Source organism: Pongo pygmaeus, chromosome 18 (genome assembly GCF_028885625.2).
Source record: "Pongo pygmaeus isolate AG05252 chromosome 18, NHGRI_mPonPyg2-v2.0_pri, whole genome shotgun sequence".
Classification (NCBI taxonomy): Eukaryota; Metazoa; Chordata; class Mammalia; order Primates; family Hominidae; genus Pongo; species Pongo pygmaeus.
The window spans coordinates 65,377,599-65,392,338 of record NC_072391.2 but is presented as its reverse complement, the minus strand read 5'-3'; the positions used below and the strand labels follow the sequence as shown (position 1 = coordinate 65,392,338).

Below are 14,740 nucleotides of genomic sequence, written 5' to 3'. Positions count from 1 at the left end.
ATGTTGCTCAGGCTAGTCTCCAACTCCTGGCCTCTAGCGATCCTCCTGCCTAACCTTCTGAAGTGCTGGAATCAGGTGTGACCCACTGTGCCCAGCCCTGATATAGCATTTCACAGTTAAGATCCTGAGCTCTGGAATTGGACAGACCTTCATTTGAATCCCAGCTGTGCCTCCGGCACATTAATTAACCCAGCTGAGCCTCAGCTTCTCCTTGTGGAATATGAGGCTCCACTATAGGAATCAAAGGAAATGCTGTGAAGAGTGAATTCCACGGTGTACCACAGTTCTCAGCACATAGTAAAGGCTTAATAAATGTTAGCCACTCTCATCATGCTCTCACAGTTTCAACACTCTATTTTTTGTTTGTTTGTTTGTTTGTTTTGAGACGGAGTCTCGTACTGTCTCCCAGGCTGGAGTGCAGTGGCGTGATCTCGGCTCACTGCAACCTCCGCCTCCCGGGTTCAAGCAATTCTCTTGCCTCAGCCTCTCGAGTAGCTGGAATTACAGGTGCCCACCACCACACCCAGCTAATTTTTTGTATTTTTTTTTAGTAGGGATGGGGTTTCACCATGTTGGCCAGGCTGGTCTCAAACTCCTGACTTCGTGATTCACCTGCCTCGGCCTCCCAAAGTGCTGGGATTACAGGTGTGAGCCACCGCACCTGGCCTCTAACGTCTATTAGTATGTTGTTATATCGACAAACATCTGCTAGCTCTTTTAAGATCAAGGCAGTGTGTGAGGTATAAAGACATGGAAAGCACTAAGCTCTTAACCTCTAAGAGCTTCTCAGCTCTACAACTGCCATCATCTATCAACTGAACCATGACAACAGTTTCCAAACCAGTCTCTCCGCTTCCAGGCTTATCACTTCCAATCCATACTCCTTCCAGCCAAAGGGCTCTTTCCAAACGCAAAGATATGATACGCAAAACATGACAGTTCCATTTCTGGACGCCTTCCCTACCGCCTGTAAAATTAAGTCTACACTCTTTAACACAGTAAATATAAGGTCTGGTCTCCACCTTCCATAGAAGCCTCTTTCATCACTTGCCTCCTGCCCTCAGAACTCCCCCATGCTAAGCTTCAGCTATTCTGAAATATTTCTAGTTCCCCAGCCTGGCCTGCTCTCTCTCAGTATGGGGTCTCTGAACAAGCTGCCCCTGCCCAGGGGCCACGTCCCTATTCTTCCACCTGGCTGACTCTCTGTAGACTTTTAGAACCTCATCACCTCCTCCTGGAAGCCTTCTCTGACCAACACCTCCAAAAACAGGGTAAAGGCACCTCTGAGCTCATTCCTGTCCTGGCATGGAGCTATCCTGGCAACTATTAATAGAAGAGCAACTATCTGTCAATATGCCTTCTTCACTGTAAGGTGAAAACAGGCACTGTGGCTTGTTCATCACCAGATACTCATCAGAGAGCATACAATCTGGCATATGGTACATGCTTAGTGCTTGCTGTAAAAATAAATTAATGGCAGCCGGGTGAGGTGGCTCACACCTGTAATCCCAGCACTTTGTGAGGCCAAGGCAGGCGGATTACCTGAGGTCGGGAGTTCGAGACCAGACCAGCCTGAGCAACATGGAGAAACCCCATCTCTACTAAAAATACAAAATTAGCCGGGTGTGGTGGTGCATGCCTGTAATCCCAGTTACTCGGGAGGCTGAGGCAAGAGAATCACTTGAACCCGGGAGGCGGAGGTCACAGTGAGCTGAGATCGTGCCACTGCACTCTAGCCTGGGCAACAAGAGCGAAACTCCATCTCCAAAAAAAAAACCAAGAAGTTAATGGACCAAGTGCAACAAGAGCTATGATCCAGTCCATGCTTCGGTCACAGAAGAACTCTATCCCAGCCAAAGTGCATTTAAAGTGCTTTGTTATCACTCAAGTTTGGTTTTAGAGGAGACGAATGACTACTCCAATCTCTGGCTTACCCAGTAAAGGACTACAAGCCCTTTGGCCAACTTGCATGGAGCCATCACTTGAGTGAACAAGATTCAGATAAGGAAGCAACAGGAGAAGAGGTTGAGCCCAATTCTGGATACTGATTAGGAAATAATCTGCAGGCAATAGGGATTCATGAATGGCTTTTGAGTCAAAGGGTAACATGGCCATAGCTGTGCTTTTTTTTTTTTTCAGATAGACTCTTGCTCTATCACCCAGGCTGGAATGCAATGGCACAATCTCAGCTCACTGCAACCTCCGCCTCCTGAGTTCAAGTGATTCTTCCACCTCAGCCTCCCGAGTAGCTGGGATTACAGGCGCCTGCCACCATGCCCGGCTAATTTTTGTATTTTTGTAGAGATGGGGTTTCACCACGTTTGCCAGACTGGTCTTGAACTCCTGACCTCGTGATCTGCCCGCCTTGGCCTCTCAAAGTGCTGGGATTACAGGCGTGAGCCCCCGCACCAGGCCTAGCTGTGCTTTAATAACATCACTCGGGACACAGAAGGTAGACCAGAGAGTAAAAGACAAGGAGCAGCTAGGGAGCTGGATGAGAAGGAAGGTCAAAGGGTCCAGGAATACTATAGTGACAATGACTGAAAATATGATTACCTGCGCACAGTCCTGCTACAGGTGGGAAAATGGAGGAACAATAAAGGAATACCAATAGCACTTTTTGTTGCTGTAATGCTTTGCAATTGCCAAAGTGCTTCATTTATAACTGTGATTCTCAAGCCTAGTTACATCTGGAGAGGTTTTTAAAAATACCAATTTCTCAGCTGGGCACAATGACTCACATCTGTAATCCCAGCACTTCGGGAGGCCCAGGCAGGCGGATCAACTGAGGTCAGGAGTTTGAGATCAGCCTTATCAAAATGGCAAAACCTCGTCTCTACTAAAAATACAGAAATTAGCCGGGTTTGGTAGCACATGCCTGTAATCCCACCTACTGGGGTGGCTGAGGCAGAAGAATCACTTGAACCTGGGAGGCAGAGGTTACAGTGAGTCGAGATTGCGCCACTGAAGTCTAGCCTGGGTGACAGAGCAAGACCCTGTCTAGGCCTTACCCCAAATCAATTAAATCAGAATGTAAACTCCACAAGGGCAGGGATTTTGGCTGTTTTCCTCACTGTCAGTGCCTGGCACATGCATGGTGCTCACGAAGTATTTGTTGAATGAATGATTGAATGAATGAATGAATGTACCATTACTAACTGAGATCCAAGGAACACACCAAGCTCCTGATCTCAGGAGCTTAGATTTTTTTCACAATAAGGACACCTTTCCTATTTCTAAAGCACTACTTATAAAAATATCTCAAGAACACAATTAGAAGTTAATCAATGTCTTCTGTGAGTGAGGGGGAAAAAAGGTAGGCAGTGTCTAGAGATGTGACAAGAAGAAATTAGTGGCCATGGGCAGACAGGCTTAGGCAAGCTCTAACTCCTGTGAAATTTTGAGGTAATCATATTGTAAGGACTCAAGCATAATGAGAAAACAACTATATATTAACCAGCTACCCTACCCTGGATATTTGAACAAAACCCAAAAACCCAAATGCATATACATACCTATTATTTTGTTCTGATACTTGAGGATTACTTTGATATATTTGTTCTGGCCTTGTACAGAGTAATTCTTTGTTTGATATCTGAAAAACAGTGGCACATGGAAATGGATGAAACCTGTTGGGACAAACATCCAAGGGACCTTTGTTTTTTTTTTTTTTTTTTTTTTGAGACAGAGTCTCGCCCTGTCGCCCAGGCTGGAGTGAAATGATGCGATCTCAGCTCACTGCAACAACCTCTGCCTCCCGGGTTCAAACGATTATCCTGCCTCAGCCTCCCAAGTAGCTGGGATTACAGGCATGAGCCTGGCCCCAAGGAACTATTTGGATAAGGAGGAGCCCTGAGTTTGGAAAGAATCATAAAAGTAGCATAGAATTGGGCCGGGCACAGCGGCTCACACCTGTAATCTCAGCACTTTGGGAGACCAAGGTGGGCAAATCATGAGGTCAGGAGTTTGAGACCAGCCTGCCCAACATAGTGAAACCCTGTCTCTATTAAAAATACAAAAATTAGCTGGGCATGGTAGCGCATGCCTGTAATCCCAGCTACTCAGATGGCTGATGCAGGAGAATCCCTTGAACCCAGAAGGCAGAGGCTACGGTGAGCTGAGATCGCACCACTGCACTCCAGCCTGGGCAACAGAGTGAGACTGTCTCAAAAAAAAAAAAAAAAAAAAAGTATCCAGCCATTGTCAAATATGGTGGGAGGGAAAGGGCAAAATCACCCTTGTTTTAGAACCACTACCCTATCCAATGACTGTTCATTCACCCATCACTACTCAAAACTTTCTCTTCCTACTTCCAGATGTTTTCTTGTGGAGAAAAAAAGCCTCTCTTCCTCTGATTTATCTGGTAATGCTCCAGAAAGTCTAATTGTGTAGCACAAGGGTAGAGTGTACTTAAAATTGTGAAAGTTCTTCCTCATACTATTCCAAAAAAAGCAAAGTTTTTATCTTTTCAGTGGTATTTCATGAAACTAAAACGTTTTCTCCAGATGTTACGAACCTCCCAGAGAGTTAATCCATAAATATTTACCTTATCTCCCACCCCTGGCACTGCAAACTACAGAAAAGATCTGACACTCATTTTCCAGATCTGTTCAAGAAGTATCTGTTGGGCATGGTGGCTCACGCTTGTAATCCCATCACTTTGGGAGGCCGAGGTGGGAAGATCGCTTGAGGCCAGGAGTTCGAGACCAGCCAGGCCTACATAGTGAAACCCTGTCTCTACTAAAAACAGAAAAAATTAGCCGGGCGTGGGTGGTGTGCGGCTGTAGTCTCAGCTACTCGGGAGGCAGAGGCAGGAGAATCACTTGAACCCAGGAGGTGGAGGTTGCAGTGAGCCGAGATTGCGCCACTGCAGTCCAGCCTGGGTGACGGAACGAGACCGTGTCTCAGAAAAAAAAAAAAAAAAAAAAGGGTGACTCGTATAGTTCTTGTTTTTACAACCCGAATATCTGAATTCAGGTAAAACATTCTGCCTGACCAGGGCTACATGATAAGCCACGTACTTGATCACTTTGTAGGGTCGCAGCACCCTTCTTACTACTATTTAGGTAATTCAGGTTTCTGACGGGGAAGCCAGTGGAGCTGAGCGGGCTGCAAGAGGGGTGGGTTCAGGATGAGAAGTTGGGACGAGTGACGAGGGAGTAGAGAGTGAACCTTGGCTGAAAAGGAAGGAAAATAACTGTGAAGAAGAGATGACCCAACTTGAAATAAAGCCTGAAGACCTTATCTCCCACTTGAGAGAGAGAAGAAGCTGAAAGCCATCAGCTTGCACTCTGGGCTCACAGACAGAGAGGGTGAGGGGTTGAGCCCAGATCTATGACTTCAGACCCCTGTCTCGGCCCCTAGGCCTGATCATTCATTCAAACTCTCAATAAACACGGATTACCAGACCCTGCGCAGGGAACACATCTGGGAAAACAGGTGCAACCTCGGAGACCAGCACGGCACAAGCTATCTCAGGGCAATGAGGAACAACTAAATAGAATCCCAGGAACCAGGTAACCAATCGCCAGAAGCCCTCCGCCCTCATGGTCCATTGGGTCAAGGCCCCACTGCCGCCTCGTATCGCCAGCCTCCAGTCCTGCCTCCACGACGCGCCCTTCCCCAAGGATGGCCGGGTCTGGATGTCGCCATCCCCTATTCGGAGCTACAGACCTCGCAGCTGAACTCTTAAAGAGAACCTCGCTTCTTCCTCACGGTGCTCCAGCTCCACACACCGTACTGAGCCTCGCCAGCCACCGTACGCTAGGCCGCGGCGCGTCCGTGACGTCACTGATGTGCGCCTCTCCCGCCCTAAGGGAAACATGGCTCTAGCGCGGCCGGTGCGGCTCTTTTCCCTCGTGGCTCGGTTGCTCCTGGCGCCCCGACGGGGCCTCACGGTCCGCAGTCCCGACGAACCCCTGCCGGTGGTGCGCATCCCAGTGGCTCTACAGCGGCAGTTGGAACAGCGGCAGAGTAGGCGGCGGAACCTCCCGAGGCCGGTGCTGGTTCGACCCGGACCGCTGCTGGTTTCGGCGCGGCGGCCGGAGTTGAACCAGCCGGCGCGCCTCACACTGGGCCGTTGGGAGCGCGCGCCGCTAGCCTCTCAAGGCTGGAAGAGTCGACGCGCGCGTCGGGACCACTTCTCCATCGAGCGCGCGCAACAGGAGGCGCCAGCGGTGCGAAAGCTCTCGTCTAAGGGCAGCTTTGCTGACTTGGGCCTGGAGACCCGTGTGCTGCACGCACTACAGGAGGCTGCGCCTGAAGTCGTTCAGCCCACAACCGTGCAGTCTAGCACCATCCCCCCACTACTTCGCGGCCGCCACGTCCTTTGCGCCGCAGAAACCGGCAGTGGCAAGACTCTCAGCTACCTCCTGCCGCTGCTTCAACGGCTCTTGGGCCAGCCAAGCCTGGACTCCCTTCCTATCCCCGCGCCCCGAGGCCTGGTCCTTGTTCCTTCCCGAGAATTGGCCCAACAGGTGCGGGCTGTGGCCCAACCCTTGGGCCGCTCCTTGGGCCTGCTGGTGCGGGACTTGGAGGGAGGCCACGGCATGCGTAGGATCAGGCTGCAACTGTCCAGACAACCTTCAGCAGATGTGCTTGTGGCCACTCCAGGGGCTGTGTGGAAGGCCCTGAAAAGTCGACTGATCAGTCTGGAGCAACTCTCCTTCTTGGTGTTGGATGAGGCAGACACACTGCTGGATGAAAGCTTCCTGGAACTGGTGGACTACATCTTAGAGAAGAGCCACATAGCAGAAGGCCCAGCTGACTTGGAAGACCCCTTCAATCCCAAAGCTCAGTTAGTGCTGGTAGGAGCCACATTTCCCGAAGGTGTAGGCCAGTTGCTGAATAAAGTCGCCAGCCCAGATGCTGTCACCACCATCACCAGCTCCAAGCTCCACTGTATCATGCCTCATGTGAAACAGACATTTCTGAGACTGAAGGGAGCAGATAAGGTGGCCGAGCTGGTGCACATCCTCAAGCATCATGACAGAGCAGAAAGGACTGGCCCCTCAGGAACTATTCTGGTGTTCTGTAATAGCTCCAGCACTGTGAACTGGCTGGGATATATTCTGGATGACCACAAAATCCAACACCTAAGGTTGCAGGGGCAAATGCCAGCCTTGATGAGAGTAGGAATCTTCCAGTCCTTCCAGAAGAGCTCCCGAGACATACTTCTCTGCACAGACATAGCCTCTCGGGGCCTGGACAGCACTGGTGTGGAGCTGGTTGTCAATTATGATTTCCCCCCAACGCTGCAAGATTACATCCACAGAGCAGGGAGGGTGGGCCGTGTGGGGAGCGAGGTTCCGGGCACCGTCATCAGTTTTGTGACCCATCCCTGGGATGTGAGCCTGGTTCAGAAGATTGAGCTGGCGGCTCGCCGAAGGAGAAGTCTTCCAGGACTAGCATCCTCGGTGAAAGAGCCTTTGCCGCAGCAACCTGATTTTGACAAATCTGATTAAAATGTGATGCTAGAACAGGGATCTTTCCCAGTATCTTGGGTGGGTGACCACACTTGTCAGTGGGAGGCTCTGGGCTGCCCTGTCAGCTCCTTGAGGGCGGGATGAACTGCTTTGTGACTTGGAAAGGTAAGCTGCTGGCCAGCATTGGAGAAGCAGCTGCTGAACATGGCTTTCTGTAGTCTTTTGCAAGACACAAGTGGATTTTGACTTTGTATCATGTCATGATTTCTAAGAATAAATGATGTTTTTATGTGCCTCCCCTAAGAATAATTAGCACTGGGGTGGAATTCAGTAGTTTCTGAGGACTTATACCCCAAACTGCCACATCTAGGACAAAGGCTCTTTCAGTTGATGTTTTAATTTATAAACATTTAGTTTTTATTTCCTGCCCCCAAAAAGGTATCCATTAAGCCCCCAGGGAAAGGAAAGGAAATGTGACTAGCAGTAGACAGAGTTACTCACTAACAATGCCCAAGACAAACGGGCATCTTGGCGAAATCTCTGGAAGGTACTGGCAGAAAAGTAAGGGTAGACTAACAGAAGTTTTGCTTGTACATTTTCAGGCTCTGCCTTCTATCCCAACTCGGTAGCCGAGAAAGAGGAGAGACGATTAAACTGTTTTACAAAAAAACAGTTTAAATAACCATATAACCATATAACATTTTCTTTATTTTGAGATGGAGTCTCACTCTTGTTGCCCAGGCTGGAGTGCAGAGGTGCTATCTTGACTCACTGCAACCTCCGCCTCCCAGGTTCAAGCAATTCTCCTGCCTCAGCCTCCTGAGTAGCTGGGATTACAGGCACCCACCACCACGCCCGGCTAATTTTTTGTATTTTTAGTAGAGACGGGTTTCACCATGTTAGCCAGGCTGGTCCTGAACTCTTGACCTCAGGTGATCCACCCACCTCTGCCTCCCAAAGTGCTGTTATTACAGGCGTGAGCCACTGTGCCCGGCCAAGGCTACAAGATTCTGACCATTCCCCAAATTGCTCTTGGGGTTAACATCACTATATAAAACCTAAGATCATGCTCGCTTCAGCAACACATATACTAAAATTGGAACTATACAGAGAAGATGAGCACGGCCCCTTGTGCAGGGATGACATGCAAATCCATGAAGCATTCCATATTTTTTAATTTTTTAATTTTTTAAAATGATATACATAGGCTGGGTGTGGTGGCTCATGCCTGTAATCAGAACTTTGGGAAGCTGAGGCATCTGTCTCAAAAAAAAAAAATGTGTGTGTGTGTGTATACACACATATATACATACATGTGTGTCATATATATGTTATATATATATGACATAGTATCAGTGTTTGGGATATTTTGCAGACCCTACACTTGATTGGCTGGGCGCAGTGGCTCATGCCTGTAATCCCAACCTTTGGAAGGCCAAGGTGGGCGGATCCCTTGAGGACGGGGGAGTTTGAGAGCAGACTGGCCAACATGGCAAAACCTGTCTCTACTAAAAATACAAAAATTAGCTGGGCGTGGTGGCAGGCGCCTGTAGTCCCAGCTTCTCAGGAGGCTGAGACACGAGAATCCCTTGAGGGGGAGGTTGCGGTGAGTCAAGATCATTGCACCACTGTACTCCAGCCTGGGCAGCAGAGTGAGACTGTGTCTCAAAAAATATAAATAAAATAAAAAAGACCTTGCACTTGATGGATCAGCTGACACCACCCAGATCAATCTTGTGGCTCCGCCACCCAGGAACTGACTCGGCAAGAGGATACCTTCGACTACCTATGATTTCTTTTTTTTTTTTTCTTTGAGATGGAGTCTCACTCTGTTGCCTAGGCTGGAGTGCAGTGGCATGATCTTGGCTCACTGCAATCTCTGCCTGCTGGGTTTCAGTGCTTCAGCCTCCCAGGTAGCTAGCTGGGGTTACAGACAGCGCCACCATGCCCGGCTATCTTTTGTTTTTGTTGTTGTTGTTGTTGTTGTTGAGACAGTCTCGCTCTGTCACTAGGCTGGAATGCAATGGCTGGATCTCAGCTCACTGCAACCCACACCTCCCAGGTTCAGGATTCTCCTGCCTCAGCCTCCCAAGTAGCTGGGACTACAGGCACATGCCACCACACCCAGCTAATTTTTGTATTTTTAGTAGAGACAGGGTTTCACCATATTGGCCAGGATGGTCTCGATCTCTTGACCTCATGATCCGCCCACCTTGGCCTCCGAAAGTGCTGGGATTACAGGCATGAGCCACCGCGTCCAGCCTAATTTTTTTTTTTTTAGGGGTTTCACCATGTTGGCCAGGCTGGTCAGCCTCCCAGAGTGCTGGGATTACAAGCATGAGCTGCCACGCCCAAGCCGACTCCCTATGATTTCATCTCTGACCCAACCAATCAGCTTTCCGGACTCACTGCCCACCACCCACCAAATTATCTTTAAAAACTCTGATCCCTGAATGCTTAGGGAGACTGATTTGAGTAATAAAACTCCAGTCTCCCGCACAGCTAGCTCTGCGCAAATTACTCTTTCTCTATTGCGATTTCCCTGTGTTGATAAATCAGCTTTGTCTAGGCAGTGGCAAGGGGAACCCGTTGGTGAGTTACACTTTGCGTGTGTCCAGATCTCACTAGTCCTTCAAGTCCAGCTCGAAGGAGCCTTCCATGATCCCTTTGTCCATCCCAATCTCTGCCTCTCCTGCTGTTGATTGCTTAGCACCAGTGCGTGGCTACCTATCTGTCTCTTAGATTAATCTTGCCTCTCCAGCTCATCTCAGAATTTAGGTTTCTCTTGCCCTCCTGTGGTCACTGGGGCTTGTACCAGCCGACAGATGTGCCCCACAGAGTGGCTACTAGGCATTTGTAGGGAGGGCTGGATGGGAGGGCCCAGGCAGGATTCCTCTCTATCTCTGCCCTGCTCTCCTCCACAAAACCCTGAAGGCCCGAAGCCTGCCCCTTAGGTCGCAGATTCCTTATGTGACTTCACAGGGTAGTGATGACCTCACAAGCTTCCAAAGTTTCCATGGCAGCGTGACTACACACCTGCGTCCTAGGGAAACCTCCCTACCATTTCTCTGTGAGATACCAATCTGTTTGGTTGGCTGAGAGAGAATGTCTGACCGGATCCTCTATATTCTCTCTAACATGTCCTCTGTCCCCTGGGAGGGCAGCACAACAGGTAGGCGTACAGGGGGCATCTATACAGGAGGCGTTGCTGTACCCACAGCTTCACCTGGCTGACACGTTCCTTTTGGGCTGGCCCACCACACCTCAGAGCTTTCCCAGCCATAAGTAATATCGAGGGCGTGGCCACTCAGGGACCCACAGTGTTCCTGTTCACTGCTAAGGGCAAGTGAAATGTCATCTGAGCAGGTGTTCAGAAAGGTTCTCATCTTTTTTTTTTTTTTTTTTTTTTTTTAATTGAGACGGGGTCTTGCTGTGTTGCCGGGGCTGGTCTGAATTTTTTTTTTTTTTTTTTTTTTTGAGACAGGTTCTCTGTCGTCCAGGTTGGAGCACACTGGCATAATCACAGCTCACTGAAACCTCAACTTCCTGGGCTCAGGGGATTCTCCCAACTCAGTCTCCCTAGTAGCTGGGACTACAGGCACGCGCCACCACACCCAGCTAATTTTTTCTATTTTTAGTAGTGACAGGGTTTCACCATGTTGCCTAGGCTGGTCTTGAACTCCTGAGCTCAAGCGATCAGCCCACCTCAGGCTCCCAAAGTGCTAGAATTACGGGCGTGAGGCACTGTGCCTGGCCCGGCCCACCAATTTGTATTAGATCTTTTTATTTTAGTCTCGCTCTGTCACCCAGGCTGGAGTGCAGTGGCACAATATTAGATCCTTTTTTTTTTTTTTTTTTTTTTTGAGACAATGTCTCGCTCTGTCACCCAGGCTGGAATGCAGTGGTGCGATATTGGCTCACTGCAACCTCCGCCTCCCAGGTTCAAGCGATTCTCCTGCCTCAGCCTCCCAAGCAGCTGGGACTACAGGTGCGTGCCACCATGCCTGACTAATTTTTTGTATTTTTAGTAGAGATGGGGTTTCACCATGTTGGCCAGGCTAGTACTCCTGGACTCAAGTGATCCTCCCTCCTCAGTTTCCCAAAGTGCTGAGATTACAAGCGTGAACCACCCCACCTGGCTGACAGTAGATCATTTTTTACAAAACTTGAAAATAATTTCCATTAAAGCCTGAGATGTGACAGACCTTAAGAAAGACCTTAAGTATTTTTTGGTCATGGAAGGGATGAGGAGGATCTCCTGGTCTCCTGCTGCTGACACAGGCTCCACATAACTGCTTTCACAGCCAGCATCCTGTCTCAGGGACACATAGAGGTGATAGGCCAAGGCTGTGTCTGGGATGCGAAGAAGATGAAAGGACTTCTTAGGAAGAGTCGCAAGAGAGGGGAGACTGTAACAGCACAATGTATAAGGTAAAAGTGACTAATTCTGGTTTTCTTTCCAGCTGCAGTGCCTGCCACTTCTCCTCCCACACCTGGACACTACCATGTTCTCTACCGAGGGTGTGGAGAAACTCAGGTAGGCTGGCATGGGGAGACGTACTGCCTGGTTGGTGGCTACCGGGCCTATGGGGATGCTCCTTTGGCCACCCCAACAAAGGCTGAAGCAGAGAAGCCAGCCCCTAGCCGTGCTCCCAAGAGACGTCAAGCTATGATAGAGTCAGATAAAGACCTGGGTTGCTCTAGCCCCAAAATTCGGCGCTTGGAGCATAGTGGCAGGAGACTGACCCCACAGAAGCTTGCTGGCTGAGCCATTTGGGAGAAAGGACAAATGTTTAGCTGTCTAAGACAGCTAATGCCTCTTCTGCGGTGACCTCCCCTACCCACCACTGCAGATAGAGCCTGAGTCATTCTGCCTAAGCCTTCCTCATCCAGAAGCCCCCTTCCATGCTAACTACCCATGGCCAAGGAGCCTCAGAAACTGTGGTTTCAAATGAGAGGTTGCTTTGAACGTCCCAAGGCTGAAGCCGGCCTGGAAGAAAACCTGATGTTCCTCTACTCAACTCTCCAGAGTCCCTTTTTGGGGAGAAGAAAGAAATAGTCTGCACTCTGCTAGCCAAGGAGTCAAGTGCAGAGGAGTGCAGCATAGCCCAGTAAGGGCCTGGTCTACCAGATGGGCTTTTGCTTTGAGTCACTGCCAGCAACTACTAGCACAAAGCAGGAGGGCCAGGACTTGCTGAAACTGGAAGCAGCAGCCCATGGCTAGTCACAACAGGAGAAAGCCTCCTGCTTGGCATCTCAGGAGGTAGAAGAAAGAGACCTGGGGAGACCTGCCACCTACAGCAAGAACAATAAGGAGGAAGTTGAGCAACATCCCCCTGAAGCTCACGTGTTCCTTTATTTCCTGCCCATTATGGCCCCAGTGAGGTCCCTACTGCTCAATTAAAAAAAAAAGATTTTATTGCCTTCTCACCAGCTGCAAAGTGGTTTGTACCAGTGAATTTTTGCAGTAATGCAGTATGGTACATTTTTTCAACTCTGAATAAAGAATACTTGAAATTGAAAAAAAAAAAAGATTAAAAAAATTATTTTTCCATAACAGTGTTTGACTTGATCATCTTTCTTTTTTTTTGACGGAGTCTCGCTCTGTCACCCAGGCTGGCGTGCAGTGGCACGATCTCGGCTCACTGTAGGCTCCACCTCCCGGGTTCACGTCATTCTCCTGCCTCAGCCTCCCCGGTAGCTGGGACTACAGGCGCCCGCCACCACGCCCAGCTAATTTTTGTATTTTTAGTAGAGACAGGGTTTCACCATGTTGGCCAGGATGGTCTCGATCTCCTGACCTCAAGATCTGCCCGCTTTGGCCTCCCAAGGTGCTGGGATTACAGGCGTGAGCCACCGCGCCCAGCCTCTTTCTTTCTCTTCTTCTTCTTTCTTCTTTCTTCTTCCTTCTTCTTCTCCTTCTCCTTCTCCTCCTTCTTCTTCCTCTTTTCTCTCTCTCTCTTTCTTAGATGGGGTCTCAGCCAGACACAGTGGCTCACTCATGTAATCCCTGCACTTTGGGAGGCTGAGGCAGCGGATCACCTGAGGTCAGGAGTTTGAGCCCAGCCTGGCCAGCACAATGAAACCCCATCTTACTAAAAATACAAAAAATTGGCCAGGCCTGGTGGCTCACGCCTGTAATCCCAGCACTTTGGGAGGCCGAGGCGGGCGGATCACGAGGTTAGGAGATTGAGACCATCCTGACTAACACGGTGAAACCCCATCTCTACTAAAAAATACAAAAAATTAGCCAAGCGTGGTGGCGGGTGCCTGTAGTCCCAGCTACTTGGGAGGCTGAGGCAGGAGAATGGCATGAACCCGGGAGGCAGAGCTTGCAGTGAGCCGAGATAGCACCACTGCACTCGAACCTGGGCGACATCCGTATCAAAAAAAAAAAAAAAAATACAAAAAATTAACCGGGCATGGTGATGGGCACTTATAATCCCAGCTACTCAGGAACCTGAGGCAGGAGAATCGCTTGAACCTGGGAGGCTAAGGTTGCAGTGAGCCAAGATCATGCCACTGCACTCCAGTCTGGGCAACAAGAGTGAAACTCTGTCTAAAAAAAAAGGAAAAAAAAAAAAAAAAAGCCAGGTGCGGTGGCTCACGCGTGTAATCCTAACACTTTGGGAGGCAGAGGCAGGCAGATCACAAGGTCAGGAGATCGAGACCATCCTAACATGGTGAAACCCCATCCCTACTAAAAATACAAAAAATTAGTCGGGTGTGGTGGCAGGCATCTGTCGTCTCAACTACTTGAGAGGCTGAGGCAGGAGAATGGCATGAACCCAGGAGGTGGAGCTTGCAGTGAGCCAAGATCGTGCCACTGCACTCCAGCCTGGGTGACAGAGCGAGACTCCATCTCAAAAAAAAAAAAAAAAAAAGATGGGGTCTTGCCGTGTTGTCCAGGCTGGTCTTGAACTCCTGGGCTCAAGTGACCCATCTGCCTCGGCCTCCCAAATAAATAAAAATTTAAAAAAGAAACGCAGAGCCTGGCCGGCCACAGTGGCTCACACCTGTAATCCCAATACTTTGGGAGGCCAAGATGGGAGAATTGCTTGAAGCCAGGAGTTCAAGACAAGCTTGGGCAACTAGTGAGATCCTGTCTCTACAAAAATAAAAATAATTAGTTAGGTATGGTGGGGTGCACCTATAGTCCTAGCCATTTGGGGGGCTGAGGCGTGAGGATCGCTTAAAGCCAGGAGTTGAAGGCTGCAGTAAGCTATGATCATACCACTGCATTTCAGCAGTCTGGGTGACTGGGTGACACAATGAGACCCTGTCTCAAAAAAGAAAAAAAAAAAGAAAAGCCAAAA

The 14,740-nt window shown here is 49.3% G+C and overlaps 3 protein-coding genes and 1 non-coding gene across 10 annotated transcripts in view; 3 read left to right on the top strand and 1 right to left on the bottom strand.

The window, feature by feature from the left end:
• DUS2 (dihydrouridine synthase 2) overlaps positions 1-6,073 on the bottom strand; it is a 56,377-nt gene extending 50,304 nt beyond the window's left edge. For 2 of the 7 annotated variants that reach the window (XM_063654409.1, XM_054454026.2), the window contains exon 1: positions 5,674-5,786. The gene's annotated coding sequence lies outside the window, so the exon portion shown is untranslated. Of the gene's footprint in view, positions 1-3,515; positions 3,596-5,021; positions 5,178-5,404 lie in introns of all 7 variants that reach the window. The other 5 variants (XM_054454027.2, XM_063654411.1, XM_063654410.1 and 2 more) reach the window with 5 other exon arrangements.
• On the top strand, positions 5,788-7,727 carry DDX28 (DEAD-box helicase 28). The gene has a single exon (XM_054454025.2). The coding sequence runs from the start codon at positions 5,823-5,825 to the stop codon at positions 7,461-7,463; it is 1,641 nt and encodes a 546-aa protein (XP_054310000.2). The 5' UTR covers positions 5,788-5,822; the 3' UTR covers positions 7,464-7,727.
• Positions 7,728-8,490: 763 nt separating this feature from the next.
• LOC129016461 (U6 spliceosomal RNA) lies at positions 8,491-8,598 on the top strand. Its single transcript, XR_008494849.1, has one exon. It is a non-coding gene; the product is annotated as a U6 spliceosomal RNA (small nuclear RNA).
• Positions 8,599-9,988: 1,390 nt separating this feature from the next.
• On the top strand, positions 9,989-12,971 carry DPEP2NB (DPEP2 neighbor). The gene is made up of 2 exons (XM_054454034.2): positions 9,989-10,596; positions 11,888-12,971. The coding sequence occupies exons 1-2, from the start codon at positions 10,530-10,532 to the stop codon at positions 12,190-12,192; spliced, it is 372 nt and encodes a 123-aa protein (XP_054310009.1). The 5' UTR covers positions 9,989-10,529; the 3' UTR covers positions 12,193-12,971.
• Positions 12,972-14,740: the final 1,769 nt, after the last annotated feature.